Source organism: Notechis scutatus, chromosome 1 (assembly GCF_049901735.1).
Source record: "Notechis scutatus isolate UNSWTSFEM ecotype Mainland chromosome 1, rNotScu1.2, whole genome shotgun sequence".
Lineage (NCBI taxonomy): Eukaryota > Metazoa > Chordata > Lepidosauria > Squamata > Elapidae > Notechis > Notechis scutatus.
The window spans coordinates 335,501,392-335,517,956 of record NC_142009.1 but is presented as its reverse complement, the minus strand read 5'-3'; the positions used below and the strand labels follow the sequence as shown (position 1 = coordinate 335,517,956).

The window sequence follows — 16,565 nt, the reverse complement described above, 5'->3', positions numbered from 1 at the left end:
CTGAAGTTGTGGGAGCGCTATCACTTGAGACTTTTAAGAAGAGATTGGACTGCCATTTGTCAGAAATGGTGTAGGGTCTCCTGCTTGGGCGGAGGGTTGGACTAGATGGCCTACAAGGTCCCTTCCCACTCTGATTATCTGTTATCTGCTTTGGAGAATAGCTTGACTCCCTATTCTTTGTGGCAGCCCCTCAAATAATGGAAGGCTGCTATCGACATATCACCTCTGGTCCTCCTTTTCATCAAACTAGACAAATCCAATTCCTGCAACTATTCTTTGTATGTTTCAGCCTCCAATCCCCTAATCCTCTTTGTTGCTCTTCTCTGTTGCTCTTTTGAGACTCTTTTGATAGTTTCTCCCTTTTGATAGTTCTCATAAGAGAAAACGTAGGCGTTGTAGAATTTTCCTCCCCTTTCTGATCTGAATACACGTCATCCTCGACTTACAACCACAGCTGAGCCCAACTGCTAAGCAAGACAGTCGTTAAGTGGGCTTTGCCCCATTTTATGAATCTGCCGCTTTAATCCCAGCGTCTAAAACTTTCTTTCTAATTTTACCTCTATGGTTCAGTGAGCTGCCTGAAACTTGAAAGGGCAAAAAACAGTAGCGCTGCTAATTGGTCAAACATCCCCCGCTTTTCTATTGGCCAATGGAGAGATGAGCGCTCCTGATTGGCTGGAACGCGAGGTTTTTAAAGTAAAGGCGGAAAGTGGAATTTCGATTAATTGAATGCATGTGGATCCTTTATGCCTCTATTCAGGGACCAATGAAATTTTTATTTTGGAGCAGGGGTCTCCAAACCCTGGCAATTTTAATTGTTGTAATGATGAGGCAGTCGAGTTGTTTGATCATGAACAACTGAATCATGATGATCTTTATTGGAGTCTAGTCTTGCATTTATACACATTTTTAATTATCCTCCATCATTGGTTAACTTTGGTTACTGCTTAACTTTCGCTACTGTTTAGCATAGTAATCCATACAATTAATTATCTCTAGTTAAAGTCTAACATATGTTTACTTCCTCTCTCTAATCCTCCTTTAGATTAGTGACTTTGTTTACCTGAGTTGCACTTGCTTGGAAACATTCTTTATCTGAGGTTTGCCATCTGAGATTGGAACATTCCTGCAATTACAACTCTACATTTAATACTTGTGGACTTCAACTCCCAGAATTCCTCAGCCAGCCACGTGGCTGAGGAATTCTGGGAGATGAAGTCTACAAGTCTTAAAATTGCCTAGTTTGGAGACTCCTGTGTTAGGAGATTAGATGGCTGCTATAACAGTTTAAGAAGTATCCACGAATATTCAGATGACACTGTTTAAAAGAACAAGTAATCTAACCATTCATTTTAAATCAGGGCGTGGATAAACCAGGTTTTAAAGGCTCCTATGAAGGGAGATTTTATTTTCCAGGGCTCCAAGATCACCCCAGATGGGGACTGCAGCCAAGAAATTAAAAAGACGCTTGCTCCTGGGGGGAGGAAAGCTATGGCACATCTAGACAACATACTAAAAAGCAGAGTCATCGCCCTGCCAACAGAAATGCATAGAGTCAAGGCTATGCTTTTTCCCAGTTGCAATGTATGGCTATGAAAGTTGGACCATAAGGAAGGCTGAGCGCCAAAGAATGGAGGCCTTTGAACTCTGGTGCCGGAGGAGGCTCCTGCGAGTCCCTTGGACTGCAAGGTGATCCAACCGGTCAGTCCTGGAGGAGATCAAACCCTGACTGCTCTTTAGTTTGTGTTTATTTTCATGGTCTTGATGTGCACTGAAGATGGCGTTTGATTTCGTTGTACGAGGTGCAGTGACAATAAAGTAAACTAAAACTACAACTAGAAGGCCAGTTACTGATGATGAAACTCAAAATACTTTGGCCACCTCATGAGAAGGAAGGACTCCACTGGAGAAGAGCCTCACGCTGGGAACGATCCAGGGCAAAAGGAGAAGGAGATGGCAGAGAAAGAGGGGGGCTGGATGCAATCCCTGAAGCAGTCGGCGTCAGCTTAAATGGACTCCAGAAGATGGTAGAGGACAGGAAGGCCTGGAGGAACGTGGTCCATGGGGTCACGATGAGTCAGACATGACTTTGCAACTAACAACAACATATGAAGAGAGTTAGGGTAAGAGTGGATTCTAGAGAGAATCCAAAGATGCTTTTTTTTTCCCCCAAGAGGCAACTGGACTTCCTGGTTTCTCTTTGAAGACATTTCGCTTCCCATCCAAGAAGCTTCTTCAGCTCTCTAGAGAGAAGTTAAGCCGCACCAAAGGAGCTTAGTCTCAGGGCATCCTCCTGCTTCACGAATGTTTACAATTTTTTTTTTAATTAACGTGGCTGAGCACCCACGGAGGAGACAGGTGGCGTCAGGAGCTGACAGGCTGTCTTTGATGGCCTTGATTTGTTGAAAGTCAAATAAAAAATTAGAAAGATAAGTCATCAATGAAATCGCTGCCCTTACCTGTCGGTCAAAATCAGCTTCTTTCAGTTGACTGCCACACAGTAGAAGCCATGTAGGTGATTTATGGCCTCTACTGCATGTTTCCAACCCATATGGTCTTGTGCTTTCCTTTGCCAATTGGGCCCACCATACATGCTGATGTCATCTGAGTGATGCCATGGCCTAGAGGTGGAGCTCTCGCCTCACAATCAGGAGGCTGTGAGTTCGATCCTAGGTAGAGGCAGACATTTCTCTCTCTGGGCACACTGAGAATAATATATCTGCTGAACAAAACTCCTCACTGGTGACAGGAAGGGCATCTGGCCAGTAAACACCCAGCTCCATTCAGTTGCTTAGACTCTGCCCTGAAAGGGATTACGGGGATGATAAAAGACACACACAAAAACCTAACTTGCTGATGTCACCCCTCCATCTTGTCTCTTTCATGGACACTTTTTATTGTGGGATTCATTCTATGACTGCCTTAGCAGAATAACGGAGTTGGAAGGGATGTTTAGGTCATCTAGTCTAACCCCCCCCTGCCCAAGCAGGAGACCCTACACACCATTTCTGACAGAGGGCAGTCCAGTCTCTTCTTGAAAACCTCCAGTGATGAAGCTCCCACAACTTCTGAATGCAGGTTCTGTTCCATGGATGGATTGTCCTCACTGTCAGAAAGTTTCTCCTTATTTCCAGGTTGAATCTCTCCATCAGTTTCCATCTGTTATTCTTTATCTGGCCTTTGGGTGCTTTAGTCCACCTGCCATCAGTTCTTTTTGCTATGTGACCAGCCTATTTACATTTCAATTCTTTCACTCTCTCTCTCTCCAGACTTGTAAGTGTGTAGGAAGTTAGCACCCACCCCACTCCTAGAAAAATGAAATATCCTAGGAAATATTAAAAAGGCAGAATATTTCCCCTAAAAAGAGTAGAAACTCAGAAGCAGAAGCTCACTCCACACATTTGTTAATGGGTGGGCCATTAAGGCCTAGACCAGGATATTTTACACAACAAAGATCTCCAGGTAGAGCTGTAGTAGGAATTGCCCAAAGCCCTTTCATTACATCATCATCCAGCAAGGCTCAACCAAGCCTGGCACTCAGGACAGCCTACACTGCATGCCCCCCCCCGGGAGTCTGACAACCAATCAGAATAAAAGCTCAAATTCAAATCCCAACAGAGGGTATATAAGGGACGCTCAGCATCTTTGCCCTCTCTTCTTTTCCTTCACTCAACATCTTGAAGCATGTGATCATCCTTCTTTCTTTGGAGCTCCAAGCCATGTGATCCTGTCCACCATTAAACCATCTTTCCAAACAGCATCCATGTTTCCGGTGTCTTTCTTCCCCACTTGGAACCGAACCCAGAAGGATAATTCTTCCAACAAGTGTTGGAACAAGAGTCTGTAGTCTCTTCCCCAAACCCCAAAAACTTTAACCTTAGACTGTCTACTATTGACCTCACCCCTTTCCTAAGAGGTCTGTAGGGGGCGTGCATAAGCGCACCAACGTGCCTACCGTCCCTGTCCTATTGTTTCTCTTATTCTTCTTTTATTTTTCTTATATGTACCCATTTCATGTATTCACAACTATGTATACACTTATACTTATTATCTTGTAAACAATTGGCAAATCAAATAAATAAATAAAATAAATAAATAAATAAGTGAACCTGGCTTCCCCATTGACCATGTCAGAAGGTCATAAAAGGGGGATCCCATGCCACTGTCATACATACACCAAGTCCAACTTTTGATAACATGACCAGGGGGGAAATGCTGCACGGGTCATAAGTGTGAAAAATGGTCAAAAGTCAAGTTTTTTCAATGCTGTTGTGACTTTGAACAGTCCCTAAGCCAATGGTTGTAAGTGGGGAACTATCTGTATATAAGGTAAATCCCAACTGGGCGCTCCTCTAAAGATTGAACTACAACTCCCATCATCCCCGCTCAAGGAATGGGCAGGCTTAGCCTTCTCCTTGGAAGCTGTACTGAAACACGTGGCCGGGCGGACTTGCAAGTATAATACGGCACCACGTGGGTGAAGAGGCCTAGGGGGCGCTGTGGCGCCTTGCCTTGACGCTCCCTCCGCCCCGCGCGAAGAGACGGAAATAATATATGCATACTCGAGCGCTCTAGCGCTCATTTATCAATGGTGTGGAAAGCGTGGAACCGGATCCTCTTTTTGTCCCCCTTAACCCCTCCTCCCGCTCTGGTTTTTTTTTTTTAAAAAAATGGAATCCTTCCGCCGAGGGAAATAAGAGCGTGTCCGCGCAGGCGCAGTGAGGGACGGAAACGGGCGATCGGCCCGGGTGACATCCCGACGGGCGCGGAGAGCCACCGGGGCTGAGCTCGGAGCTCGGCGGGAGCCGAGGGGCGTCGTTGGTCTCCCTCCTTCCCTTTTATTCCCCTTTCCGTTGGTCCGCCTGCTCTGGGACTACTTTGTGTGTCCCTCCGCTCCGTTCTGCTGCTCTCCTCCTCCTGTTTTCTCTCTTTCTCCTTCCCTCTCTTCGGCTGCTCTTCCCGGAGAAAAGAAAAAGCAAAGAAGAAGGAAAAGGGACGACTTCCCCCCTCCCCGCCCCAGACATCATTTTCAAGCCTTTTAAACCCGGCTCTTCCGCCGCCGCCGGGGCATCTCTGCTTCTTCCTTTAGCCTCGTTGAGGACTAGTCTCTTGAGCAGTTTCAAGCCGCCCCAACCAGCCGCAGCTCGGGGACTTTTTGAGGCGGTGGTGCAAGGGGGCTGCCTTTCCCAGCCTCTGAAAACAGCCCCTGGCAAGCGGACAGTCTCTTGCTGTCTTTGGCAGAGCCCCGTTCGAGGTTTCTCCATGAATTGGAGGCTGGTTTTTTGGCTTTCAAATTGAGGGTTGGTGTTTTGTTTTTTGGGTGGGAGGCTGTTTTGCTCTTGTCAGCCTCGAGCAGGGAGAATTTGGGTCCCTGACTCATTGGGGAAGGGGCTGCTCTGGTCAGTGGGCTGCTCTAATCCAGACCCCAGCTTCTTTTTTGGGGGGGGGAGCCCACCCTATTATCTCCCCAAGGCTTGGAGCATCTTTTCTGGGTGGCCAGGATCTCCCTGCCCCCACCCCACTTCTTTGCCTGGCTGCTGACCCCTTCATGCCAGAGCTGGGACCCTCCTGCCCCACTTTTCGTACCCCTCCTCTGATCTCAAAGCAGCCCACCATCGTCGCCTTGCTCACCCCCAAAGTGGGATCCTGATCCAATTTGGCAGCTTCCTCGGACGGGACTCCCATCCTCATCATCATGTCTGTGGCAGGGTTGAAGAAGCAATTCTACAAAGCCAGCCAGGTGAGCAAATACAAAATTGCCAGATGTTCTGGCTCAGATGTCCAGATGTGGTGGCTCTTTCCTCTTTTAAAAAATAATAATCTCAAAACTCGACTCCTTTTCCTCCTCCTGCTCGTTGGACGGTGATGATTTGTGTTTTTTTTACTTTTTTCCAAACCGTGGTTTGTTGGGATATGGGGAAAAATCTGCTCTCGGGATGGGCCGCCAGGATCCAAAGCTCTGATTTTATTTATTTTGCAAAAAAGAGGGTAATAGTTTGGCGTGCAAGCAGGACAAGGAAGAACAATTTGGGCAGCTGTGGGGGTTTTGTGTGTGTGTGTGTGTGCAGTGGTCTTTTGTGTAGTGGCCGTGGGGCCCAGGAAGGATAGGGTAAAAGTTATACTTGGAGAAATGTGTCCTGAAACCTCCCCAAAAAAAAAAAAAAAAAATAATTCCTGAGCTGCCTCAGTGCAGCTTTCAAACAGGTCTGTAAATACACCTGTTTCATCCTGGAGAATGCTGGCGATTTGTGAGACAAATAGTAACCTGGCGTTGAAAATTCAATTTTTTTCCATGGTGTTGTGTAAAGATTGCCAAGGAGCAGTTTTGGCAGAGAAAAAGCGAGACACAGTTTCTTTCGCGAAGCAGCTGAATTATCATTTGGGAACATTTCTATGCACTGGAACAAGGAAATGAATTTTAAAAAAAATTACTTTTATGAAATGTTGTGCCAAGCGTAGTGAACTCTAAATGGCTCTTTTGAGACAGGTTTTCGAAGAATTGGGGCGGTATTAGGAATATGCCAAAGTTTTATTGTGATGAATTTATTTGTTTACATCCCATAACTTTATAATAATAATTTTATTATTTTGACAAATAACTCGAGATGGCAAATGTCCCTAATTTAGTTGGGACTGAAGAGTCCCAACACACTTTCTTCCTGTTATTTTCACCACAACTACGAGCCTTCGGGGTGGGGTTGAGATGGACTGAGAGAGGGATTGGCTCAAAGTCAATCCAGCTGGTTTTCATCCCTAACGTTGCACTAGAACTCTCAGTCTCCTGGCAATTGGCCCAAACTCACCCGTCGGCTTTCTTACCTAAGGCAGGACTAGAATTCACCATCTTTTAATGGTTGGCCCAAAGTCACCCAACTGGTTTTCATGCCTAAGGCGGGACTAGAATTCCCAGGCTCCTGGTAATTGACCGAAAGTCATCCATCCGGCTTTCGTGCTAAGGCGGGACTAGAACTCACTCTCTCCTTTTGTCTGGCCCAAAGTCACCCAGCCCGTTTTCATGCCTAAGGCAGGACTGCAACTCCCGGTCTCCTGGTAATTGGCCAAAGTCACTGAGCCAGCTAAGGCAGGACTAGAACTCAGTTTCCTGATGTTTAGCCCAGAGTCACCCCACTGACTTTGACGCCTAAGACAGGACTAGAATTCACCATCTCCTGGTGATTGGCCCAAAATCACCCAGCCAGCTTTTGTGCTTACAGCAGGACTAGAACTCCTTGTCTCCTGGCGTTTGGCCCCAAATCACCCAGCTAGCTGTCACACCTAAGGCGGGACTACAACTCCCAGTCTCCTGGTGATTGACCCAAAGTCACCCAGTTGGCTTTTGTGCCTAAGGCGGGACTAGAACTCACCGTCTCCTGGTGACTGGCTCAAAGTTGTCACCCAACTGACTTTGATGCCTAAGACGGGACTAGAATTCACCCTCTCCTGGTGACTGGCCCAAAGTCACCCAGCCCGTTTTCATGCCTAAGGCAGGACTACAACTCCCAGTCTCCAGGTAATTGGCCAAAGTCACTGAGCCAGCTTTTGTACCTAAGGCAGGACTAGAACTCACCCTCTCCTGGTGACTGGCTCAAAGTTGTCACCCAACTGACATTGATGCCTAAGACGGGACTAGAATTCACCGTCTCCTGGTGATTGGCCCAAAATCGCCCAGCTGGCTTTCCTGCCTAAAGTGGGACTTGAACTCGGGGTCTCTCACTTTCTAGCCTGGTGCCTTACGTAGTAGAGCAAACTGGCTCTTACCTGGATCATAATCTGGAGGATGACGGAGATCAAAACACAAATAGGAAGTTGGTGTGATGCCAGGCATCAATCTTCATTGTATTTATTCGTAGCAGTAACTTTGGGCTATCCAAAGTTTCTTCTGGATTGGTAGGGGGGAAAAAAAACAAAACAGCCAGAGGGATGTGTAATTCATTTTCTAGCTGCCAATGAATATTTTGATAGTGGCCCCGGCCGACAGCGCGTAGGTTAAGTGTTGTGCGGCAACCATTTTGTGAATGCGCCCACAACCACGTGCTCATTTGCAGGTGGGCTGCAAAGAGGTGACTTTCCCTCCCTCTGAAGCAAGCAGATCCTTCCTTCGCACGTTGCCCCTGCCAATCCTGAGCAGGCTGGAAACACTGTATGCTGGTTTGGGTCTCCCAAGGATGCAAATCCTACCATTTTGTCTAAAGAGCCCCCCCGCAAATGCAAAACTTGTTTTTAATCGCGCAAGTGCCGCGTGCTGCAAGGCCTTCTCCGCAAGACACCTCAGAAAATCCTTTTGTCAGGCCTGCCAGGAAGATTGCTATAATTATTTCTACACTGAAAATTGGGAGAGAGAGAGTGTAAGAGAGGAGGGGGGAGAGAGGAGGAGATGGAGAAAGAGAGAGGGAGAGAAAGACAGAAAAAGAGGAGACGGAGAGGTGGGAGAGAGGGAGAGAGGAGATGGTGAGAGAGGGGGAAGAGGAGATGGCAAGGGAGAGAAAGACAGAAAGTGGAGTGGGGGCAGAGAAGGAGAGGGAGAGGAGGAAATGGCGATAGAAAGACAGGAGAGAGAGAGAGAGAGGAGAGGGAGGAAAATAGGGAGAGAAGGAGGGAAAGAGAGAAGCAGGGGAAAAAGAGAAGGTGAGGGAGAGAAGGAGAAGGAAAGAGAGGAAGAGAACGACAGGAAAAGGGGAGTGGGGAGAGAAGGAGGAGAGAGGAAGAAGAGAGCGAGGAGAGGGAAAGAAAGATGGAGAGAAGGAGGGAGAGGGGGAAGGAAAGACAGGCAGAGAAGGGGAGAGAGAGGGAAAGATGGGGCGAAGAGAGAGAAAGGGAAAGACAAAAAGGAGAGGAGAAGAAGGAGACAGAGGGAGAGAAAGATGGGGAAAGAAGGAGAGAGAGGAAGAGAAGGAGAGAGAAAGAAAGGCAGGGAGAGAGAGAAAGAGTGAGAGAGCCCAAAGGCGATCTAGTGGAGGTTTGGGCCTGTGTTTTCAGGGGGGACAGTACAGAAGAGGGCTATTTTGGGGGAAAAAATATTCATTTCCACCAATATTCCCCCCCCCTCCTGTAATTGGTGTTCTGCACGTAGCCATTTAAAGCCTCTATGCCACCTGCCAATGTGACAATTCCACATTGCAATTGCCACAGCCATGAACTTCTGCTTTCGAGACAAAAATTAGGCAATAGGTGAGCTGTCCCTCCGGAAATTGCAGAGGTGAGACTTATGAATGAGCATTTCTAAATAAACTCTTTCTTTCTGCCCTATTCTCCTCAGAACCCCCTTTTTTTTGGTGGGGGGTGGGGGGAAGTAAACAGTTTTAACCATCTTTGCAAATTCATTTCTGCAAATATCTAAACTTCCTCAAAAGTGTGGCTTCACTCTGACCACTTTCAAGATGGGTGGACTTCAATTCCCAGAATTCTCCAGCCAGCAGCCTGAGAGTTGAAATCCACAGGTGCTGACTGGAGAATTCTGGGAATTGAAGTCAGTAGATGTTAAATGGAGAGTTCTGGGAACTGAAGTTTACAATTGGTGGCTGAGCAATTCTGAGAGTTGAAATCCACAGATGCTGAGTGGAGAATTCTGGGAACTGAAGTTCACAAATGCTGGCTGGGCAATTTTGAGAGTTGAAGTCCATGAATGCTGGGAATTGAAGTGCACCAGTTCTGGCTGGGGGATTCTGGGAGCTGGTCCATAGATAACGACTGGAGAATTCTGGGACATAGTCCTCCCAATCATAAACTTGCCAAGATTGAAAACTATTGACTATGGCGTAATAACACCCTTTTTTTAAAAAAAAAGAATCATTGGGACAATGGCACAAATGATGCCAAATCTTTTCGAAGGGCAGCATAAAATGTTGGATTGTGTCTCTAGGTTGCAGACAGTAGGTTGAGCTATCGTGAATTTGAACCTGGGCCTCACTGCTGCTGGTCTGACATACTGAATTGTAATAATGTATAAGTCCCATTTCCTCTGTAGCCACAATGGCAGCATTTTCTAAGCCATCTCAAGCCATGCAGGATCTTAGAATAGAATAGAATAGAATAGAATAGAATAGAATAGAATAGAATAGAATGAGTTGGAAGGGACCCTGGAGGTCTTCTAGTCCAGCCTATCCCATTTCAGATAAGGGACTGTCTAGTCCCTTCTTTAAAATATCCAGTGGTATTTGAGTGCTTAAAGGTGCGAGGGCAATGAAAATGTTTCCCCAAAGCTTTGGTTTTTCTGTCTGTGGCCAGAGTCCTTGACACAGAACATGGTGCTTATTTTCTGTCCTTGTCTTCTGCCTCCAGTCTGTGTCCAAATTATTCCAAAGTGACCGAGAGGGGAGGAGAGAAGGAAAAATCTTATTCTGCAAGAGGCTGGACCATGCCAACATGCACGCATTGCATGTACAACATGAGTCATTATTCCTAAATTCTAGGAATATCACCGCCAAAAAGCCAAGTGGATGTTTTTTCTCCGTTCTTTACACAATTCCTGGCAGCAACTGTTGCTCTGTGTGCAGATCTGCCATTTTTGCACCCCCAAATAGGAAGTGCTGAAAAGAGTTCCAGGGAGCTGTCTCTACCTCCTCCCCCTCTCCACAAACCCCACTCCCTCTTAGCACTGATGATGTTATCGAGTTGGGTCATGAAACGTCTGCAGGAAAAGAACCAAGCTCAGAGAGCACGAAGGATCTTACAATCCTCCTCCTCCTCCTCCTCCTCCTCCTCCTCCCCCTCCCCCCCTCCTCCCTGCAAATTCCACTTCCTTGTAGCATTGATGATGTTACCTAGTTGGGTCATGAAACGTCTGCAGGAAAAGAACCAAGCTCAGAGAGCATGGAGGATCTTACAATCCTCCTCCTCCTCCTCCCCTCCTCCCTGCAAATTCCACTTCCTTGTAGCATTGATGATGTTACCTAGTTGGGTCATGAAACGTCTGCAGGAAAAGAACCAAGCTCAGAGCATGGAGGATCTTACAATCCTCCTCCTCCTCCTCCTCCTCCTCCTCAACTTACACGTATTTGTTTAACAACTGATCGAAGTTACAATGGAGCTGAAAAGTGACTTGCAACCGATTCTCAACCTTAACCACCGTTGCAACATCTCCACAATCACATGATCCAAAAAAAATTCCTGGCCCTCGGCCACCGGCATGTATTCACGACGGTTACGACATCCCAGGGTGGTGGTGTTGTCATTGGCAACCTCCTCCACCGGCTTCCGACAAGCCAAAGTCCACGAGCCAGATTCATTGAACGACCCCCGTGCCTCGCTTAGCGTCTGCAGCGACAGCACCTGCGGCCAAACGTGTCGTTTAACAAAAAAAACCTGGGCTTGCCTCGCTTAACAAACTGCCTGGCTTAACGGTGGGCCTTCCTCTCCCAGCTGTCATAAGTCGACTCTGGCCCGAACTAAGTCAGTCAGCCTTACTCCTGCTGCTATCTTGTCTCTCTTAAATTCATTTCCTTCTGCCTCTCTGGGGAAGCTCCTTCTGGCAGGCGCCTCTGTTTAACGTCCAGATCGATAACGCCGGCTCTCCCGGGCCTTCAATTATTCAGCGCAGGAAGTTTCCACAGGAGATGACAACAACACACACACTGTCAGGGGGACAGAGGGGTGTTGATCTGTCAGTGTCTCTGTTTGCAGCGGTAAACCTCCATCGTTGATTCCTCCATAGTTACTACCTCCATAATAGTGTAGCAACGACCGTATGTTCTAAATCTGCCTTCGTTCCTAGGCCAGAGACCTTGGTTGGCATCCAGCTCGGCAGCTAAGCCGGTTCTCTGGAGGACCTTCAGAAAAGGAGGGGCACCTTATACGTTTATTTTTTTAATGTAGGTTATTTGTGCCTGGCCTTTTGTTTTTGCAAATAACTCAAGGTGTCGTGCCCCTGGCGGAGACTGACTCTGAGCCGTCAGAGGAGGACCCAGGCCCATCCCCTCTCCATCCTAGGGCACGCAGGGAGGAGAGGATCGGGATAAAACGTGGTCTACTCGGGAGGAGAGGGCCCTGATCCCCTTCATGGGTTGCAGGTGGTGAGATCTGCATAAAAGGTTGGACCTGCGTGCTAGCAGACGCTGGAGACAAATCAGTGTCCTAAAGAAGGTTTATCTTGGTTGGCGTTCTTCCAAACGGACTGTCCCGGGTTATCTTCCTGAAGTTGGCAATTATCTATCTTGGTCTGTCGTGGAACTTTATTCAGTGTGGTTTGTTTGTTTTTGGTTTTTGCTTCGTTTTCGGCTCTTTGAATGTGAACTGTTGTTTCTTGCCTTTGAAATGTTATTTTGAAAAAATAGTTTACTCCTCCACTGTGAACCATTAAACAGTGAAGCCAAGTTGAAGGCATTATAAAGGACTTTTATTTACGTTTTGGTTTTTGTTACATTTCTGAGATACTCTGGGTCATCACACAAGGGGCCGGACATATCCAACACACAATTTCCTACTCTTGTGTTCCCCACAACAACAACCCTGTGAGGTGGGTTGGGTTGAGAGAGAAAGACTGGCCCAAAGTCACCCAGCAGGTTTTCATGGCTGAGGTGGGACTAGAACTCCCAGTCCCTTGATGATTGGCCCCCAAGTCAACCAGCTGGCTTTCATGTGTAAGGTGGGACTAGAATTCATCCTCGCCTGGTTTTTGGCCCAAAGTTACCCAGCCACCTTTCATGCCTAAGGCTGGTCTAGAACTCTCCATCTCCTGGGGATTGGCAAAAAGTCACCCAGCTGGCTTTCCTGTTTAAACTGGGACTAGAACTCCCAGTCTCTTGATGAATGGCCCAAAGTTACCCAGCTGGCTTTCAGGTGTAAGGTGGGACTATATTTTACCCTTGCCTGGTTTTTGGCCCAAAGTTACCCAGCCACCTTTCATGCCTAAGGCTGGTCTAGAACTCTCCATCTCCTGGGGATTGGCAAAAAGTCACCCAGCTGGCTTTCCTGCTTAAACTGGGACTAGAACTCCCAGTCTCTTGATGATTGGCCCAAAGTTACCCAGCTGGCTTTCAGGTGTAAGGTGGGACTAGAATTCACCCTTGCTTGGTTTTTGGTCTAAAATTACCCAGCCACCTTTCATGCCTAAGGCTGGTCTAGAACTCTCCATCTCCTGGTGATTGGCCCAAAGTCACCCAGCTGGATTTTCCTGCCTAAAGTGGGACTAGAATTCCCAGTCTCCTGATGGTCGCCCCAAAGTTACCCAGCTAAAATAGGACTAGAACTCACCGTTTCCTGTGATTGGCCCAAAGTCATCCAGCTTGAGTGGTACTAGAACTCCCAGTCTCCCTGTTTCTAGCCTGATGCCTTATCTATTAAACCAAATTGGCTCTCTTATACTGGAACTAAACGTCCATCCCAGCCGCCAGCATTTTAAAGGTTGAAAGACAAATCCTGGTCAATACTTTATAAGTCCTGCATAATTGAAGTCTACACGGCTGTAGAGATTCTACCCCCCCTCCTCCTCCCACCTTTCCTAAATCTCTCTTTTTCCTTGAAGTTGTCTGAAGGGCCGCCCCAAAGTGGATTAATGGATTAATTCCTCTCGATTAGCATTGCATCTCGCTTCCTGCGAATCTGCTCCCCGCTGTGTGCTGTATCCTGTCTCTGGCTTTTGAACGTGTTTTAAGAAACACTCCATTTAGAGCAGGGATTTAGTTATCTGCTTAAACTGCTTTTATTATCAGCTTTTATTGTGGCTCTAGGGGTTGTGTGTGTGTGTGTGTGTTTGTATGAGAGAGAGAGAGAGAAAGAGAAAGAAAGAAAACTGTATGGAGACTCCCAGCAATGAGCAATTAAGTTTAACAAATGAAAAACAAATTTTACCGTCAGGTTTTTGTAAAATGGTGCAATCCTCATTCTTTCATTTTCTGTTTTCCCTTATTCTCCCTCTCTGTCTCTCTTTCTCTTTATTCTCTCTTTCTCATTCTGTCTTTCTCTTTTATTCTCTCACTCTATCTCTCTCATTCTCTCTTTCTTCCATTCTTTCTCATTTTCTCTCTCTTTCTCTCTCATTCTCTTTATTCTCTCTTATTCCTTCTCATTTTCTCTGAATTCTTTCTCTTACTCTCTTTCTCCCTCTCTTATTCTCCCTCTCATTCTCTTTCTGCCCCCTCTCTTTTTCTGTCTCTCATTCTCCCTCTCATTCTCTTTTTCAATCTTTTTTCATTCTCTTTTTCTCTCCCTCCCTCCCTCTTTACTCCTAATCCTACTGTATTTTCTTTTTTGGAGGGAGCGGTGTGTGGAAATCTTTCTCTTTCCACTCTCTTAATCCTTTCCAGAGCCTAGGAGCCCATACCTCGCCCAATAACAATCTCTGTCTCTTAAAACCCCACTCTTGGGCCCGAGCAAAGTGTTTTCGTCCACGTGGCAGGGGACAAAGTCTGTGGACCAGTTTGCTGGTTTCTTTTCCTTTGCATACAAAAGCTAGATTTTCCTATATGCCTCGATCGAGGGGAGGGGGAGAACAGGACTTTTACCCCACTATTGAGCGCGAAGTTCAGCTTCCTTGTTTTAATAATTCCTCGAGAGTGTGTCTCTGAATTCTTTCCACCATACCTAATGTGCCTTTGGGGTTGTTATTTTTATTTATTTTATTTTTTTGCACAGCTAATCCCGAGCTCAGAGTTAAAGCCATGGAGAGCCAGGTTGGTTTCATAGTTAAGGCACCAAAACTAGGAGAACTGAGAGTTGTAGTACCACTTTTAGGCATGAAAACTAGCTGGGTGACTTTGTGTCAATCACCAGGAGACAGTGAGTTCTAGTCCTTTCTTAGGTGTGTAAGCCAACTGGGCAACTTCAGGCCAAATCACCAGGAGAGAGTGAATTCTAGTCCCACCTCGGGTATAAAAGCCAGTTGGTGACTTTTTGCTAATTATCAGGAGATGGTGAGTTCTAGTCGCACCTTAGGCATGAAAGCTGGCTGGGTAACTTTGGGCCAATCACCAGGAGATGGTGAGTTCTAATCCCACCTTAGGTGTGGAAACCAGCTGGGTGACTTTGGACCAGTCACACACTCTCAGTCCAACTCACCTCACAGAGTTGTTGTTAGGAGGAAAATAGGAAGGAGTAGTAGATATGCTTGCCAACTTTGGTTATTTTTTAAAAATAATAAAGGTGGGATAATAATAACAACAACAGTAACAACAACAATAACAATAATAGTTTAGAACATGGCTTGCCTGAACCACAATGAGTGAAGTGATATTGTCTTGGGTTGCCTGTAAAATACAGAATAAAGTTAATGTCTATAATTAACAAACTTCCTTTATTTATATTTTTTATATATTTTTTTTCTATCTTGAGCTGAATTACTACCTGTCCAGGCCCTTGCGCAGCCTGTGGGTTAGACATGACCGGTTTAGACACACCGTATTGTTTGTAGCCCTTGTCAGGTGGCGGGGTGGCCTAGAGTGGTGAAAATGCTCCCTTCACGCTCGAGAGGTTGAGAGTTCAATCCCAGGCAGCGACCGATGTTTCTCTCTCAGGGTGCAAAGAGAAAAATCTCTGCTGTGAGCTCTGCATAGGCGTGAGGAAGGGCATCCGGCCAGTAAACGCTCCATTCAGTCACTCTTGAGTCCGCCACGATAAAAAGAGATTACAGGGTCATTAAAGGATAAAAAATTGGTTGTAACCCACCCTTGGATCCATGTGTTCTCATTGGCCAAGGCCCCTTCTGAACAAGTTTACTTTTGAGACGGTCCCCAAGGTGGGCTAGTCGTGGGAAAGGAGGCAGGTAGCTTAGAGCTTGAGTCCAAAGGGGGAAAATCGGGTGAGGTTTTCGTTAGAAGCTTAACATTGGCTTGTGAAACAACGGTGCGAAGACAAATACGGTGTTGTGCAGTGGGAGAACCAGATGTGCTCCGTGTTGTGTCATCAGGAAAATCCCAAAAGATTTTTTTTTTCGGGGGAGTTTTCTGCATCAAAACACAAAGGGATTGCTGTGGTGCCCTAAAGGGGTGGTTTAATGTGGTTTAATCTCTTGAAAATCCAGAGTACTACGCTTGTCTAAGTCGGTGGTCCTTTCTGGTTTGACTTCAGCTCTTTTCAGAAGTGCTCAACTTGCAGTTCCTTCTCTGTTAAATTATCTCCCACACCTTGGATATATATCCACCTGAGTTCATTCTCCCACACGTGGGGGATGAGGGTGACCATTCTTTCGGCGGGTTTTGTAGTCTTGCGGTCAAATATTTAGCCCTTATTTCTTTGGGAAGTTTCTAAGTAAGAAGAGACTTCGGTATGGGTCTATAAAGAGCCCCACGAATTGCTGTGATTCCCACTTTTAATATATGCAAATCGTCCTTGATTTAAGTCCCTTTTATCGGGGTGGACTCAGAGCGACTGAATGGAGCGTTTACTGCCCCGGATGCCCTTCCTCACGCCTGTGCAGAGTTCACAGCAGAGATTTTTCTCTTTGCACCCTGAGAGAGAAACATTGGTCGCTGCCTGGGATTGAACTCTCAACCTCTCGAGTGTGAGGGGAGCATTTTCACCTCTCTAGGCCACCCCGCCACCTGACAAGGGCTACAAACAATACGGCGTGTCTAAACCGGTCGTGTCTAACCCACAGGCTGCGCGAGGGCCTGGACAGGTAGTAATTCAGCTCA

At 46.5% G+C, this 16,565-nt stretch overlaps 1 protein-coding gene across 3 annotated transcripts in view; it reads left to right on the top strand.

The window, feature by feature from the left end:
* Positions 1–4,714: 4,714 nt before the first annotated feature.
* SH3GL1 (SH3 domain containing GRB2 like 1, endophilin A2) overlaps positions 4,715–16,565 on the top strand; it is an 82,815-nt gene continuing 70,964 nt past the window's right edge. For 2 of the 3 annotated variants that reach the window (XM_026688868.2, XM_026688866.2), the window contains exon 1: positions 4,715–5,740. In XM_026688868.2, the coding sequence (XP_026544653.1) occupies positions 5,696–5,740 (45 nt within the window). In that variant the 5' untranslated portion in view covers positions 4,715–5,695. The remainder of the gene's footprint in view (positions 5,741–16,565) is intronic. The other variant, XM_026688867.2, reaches the window with a different exon arrangement.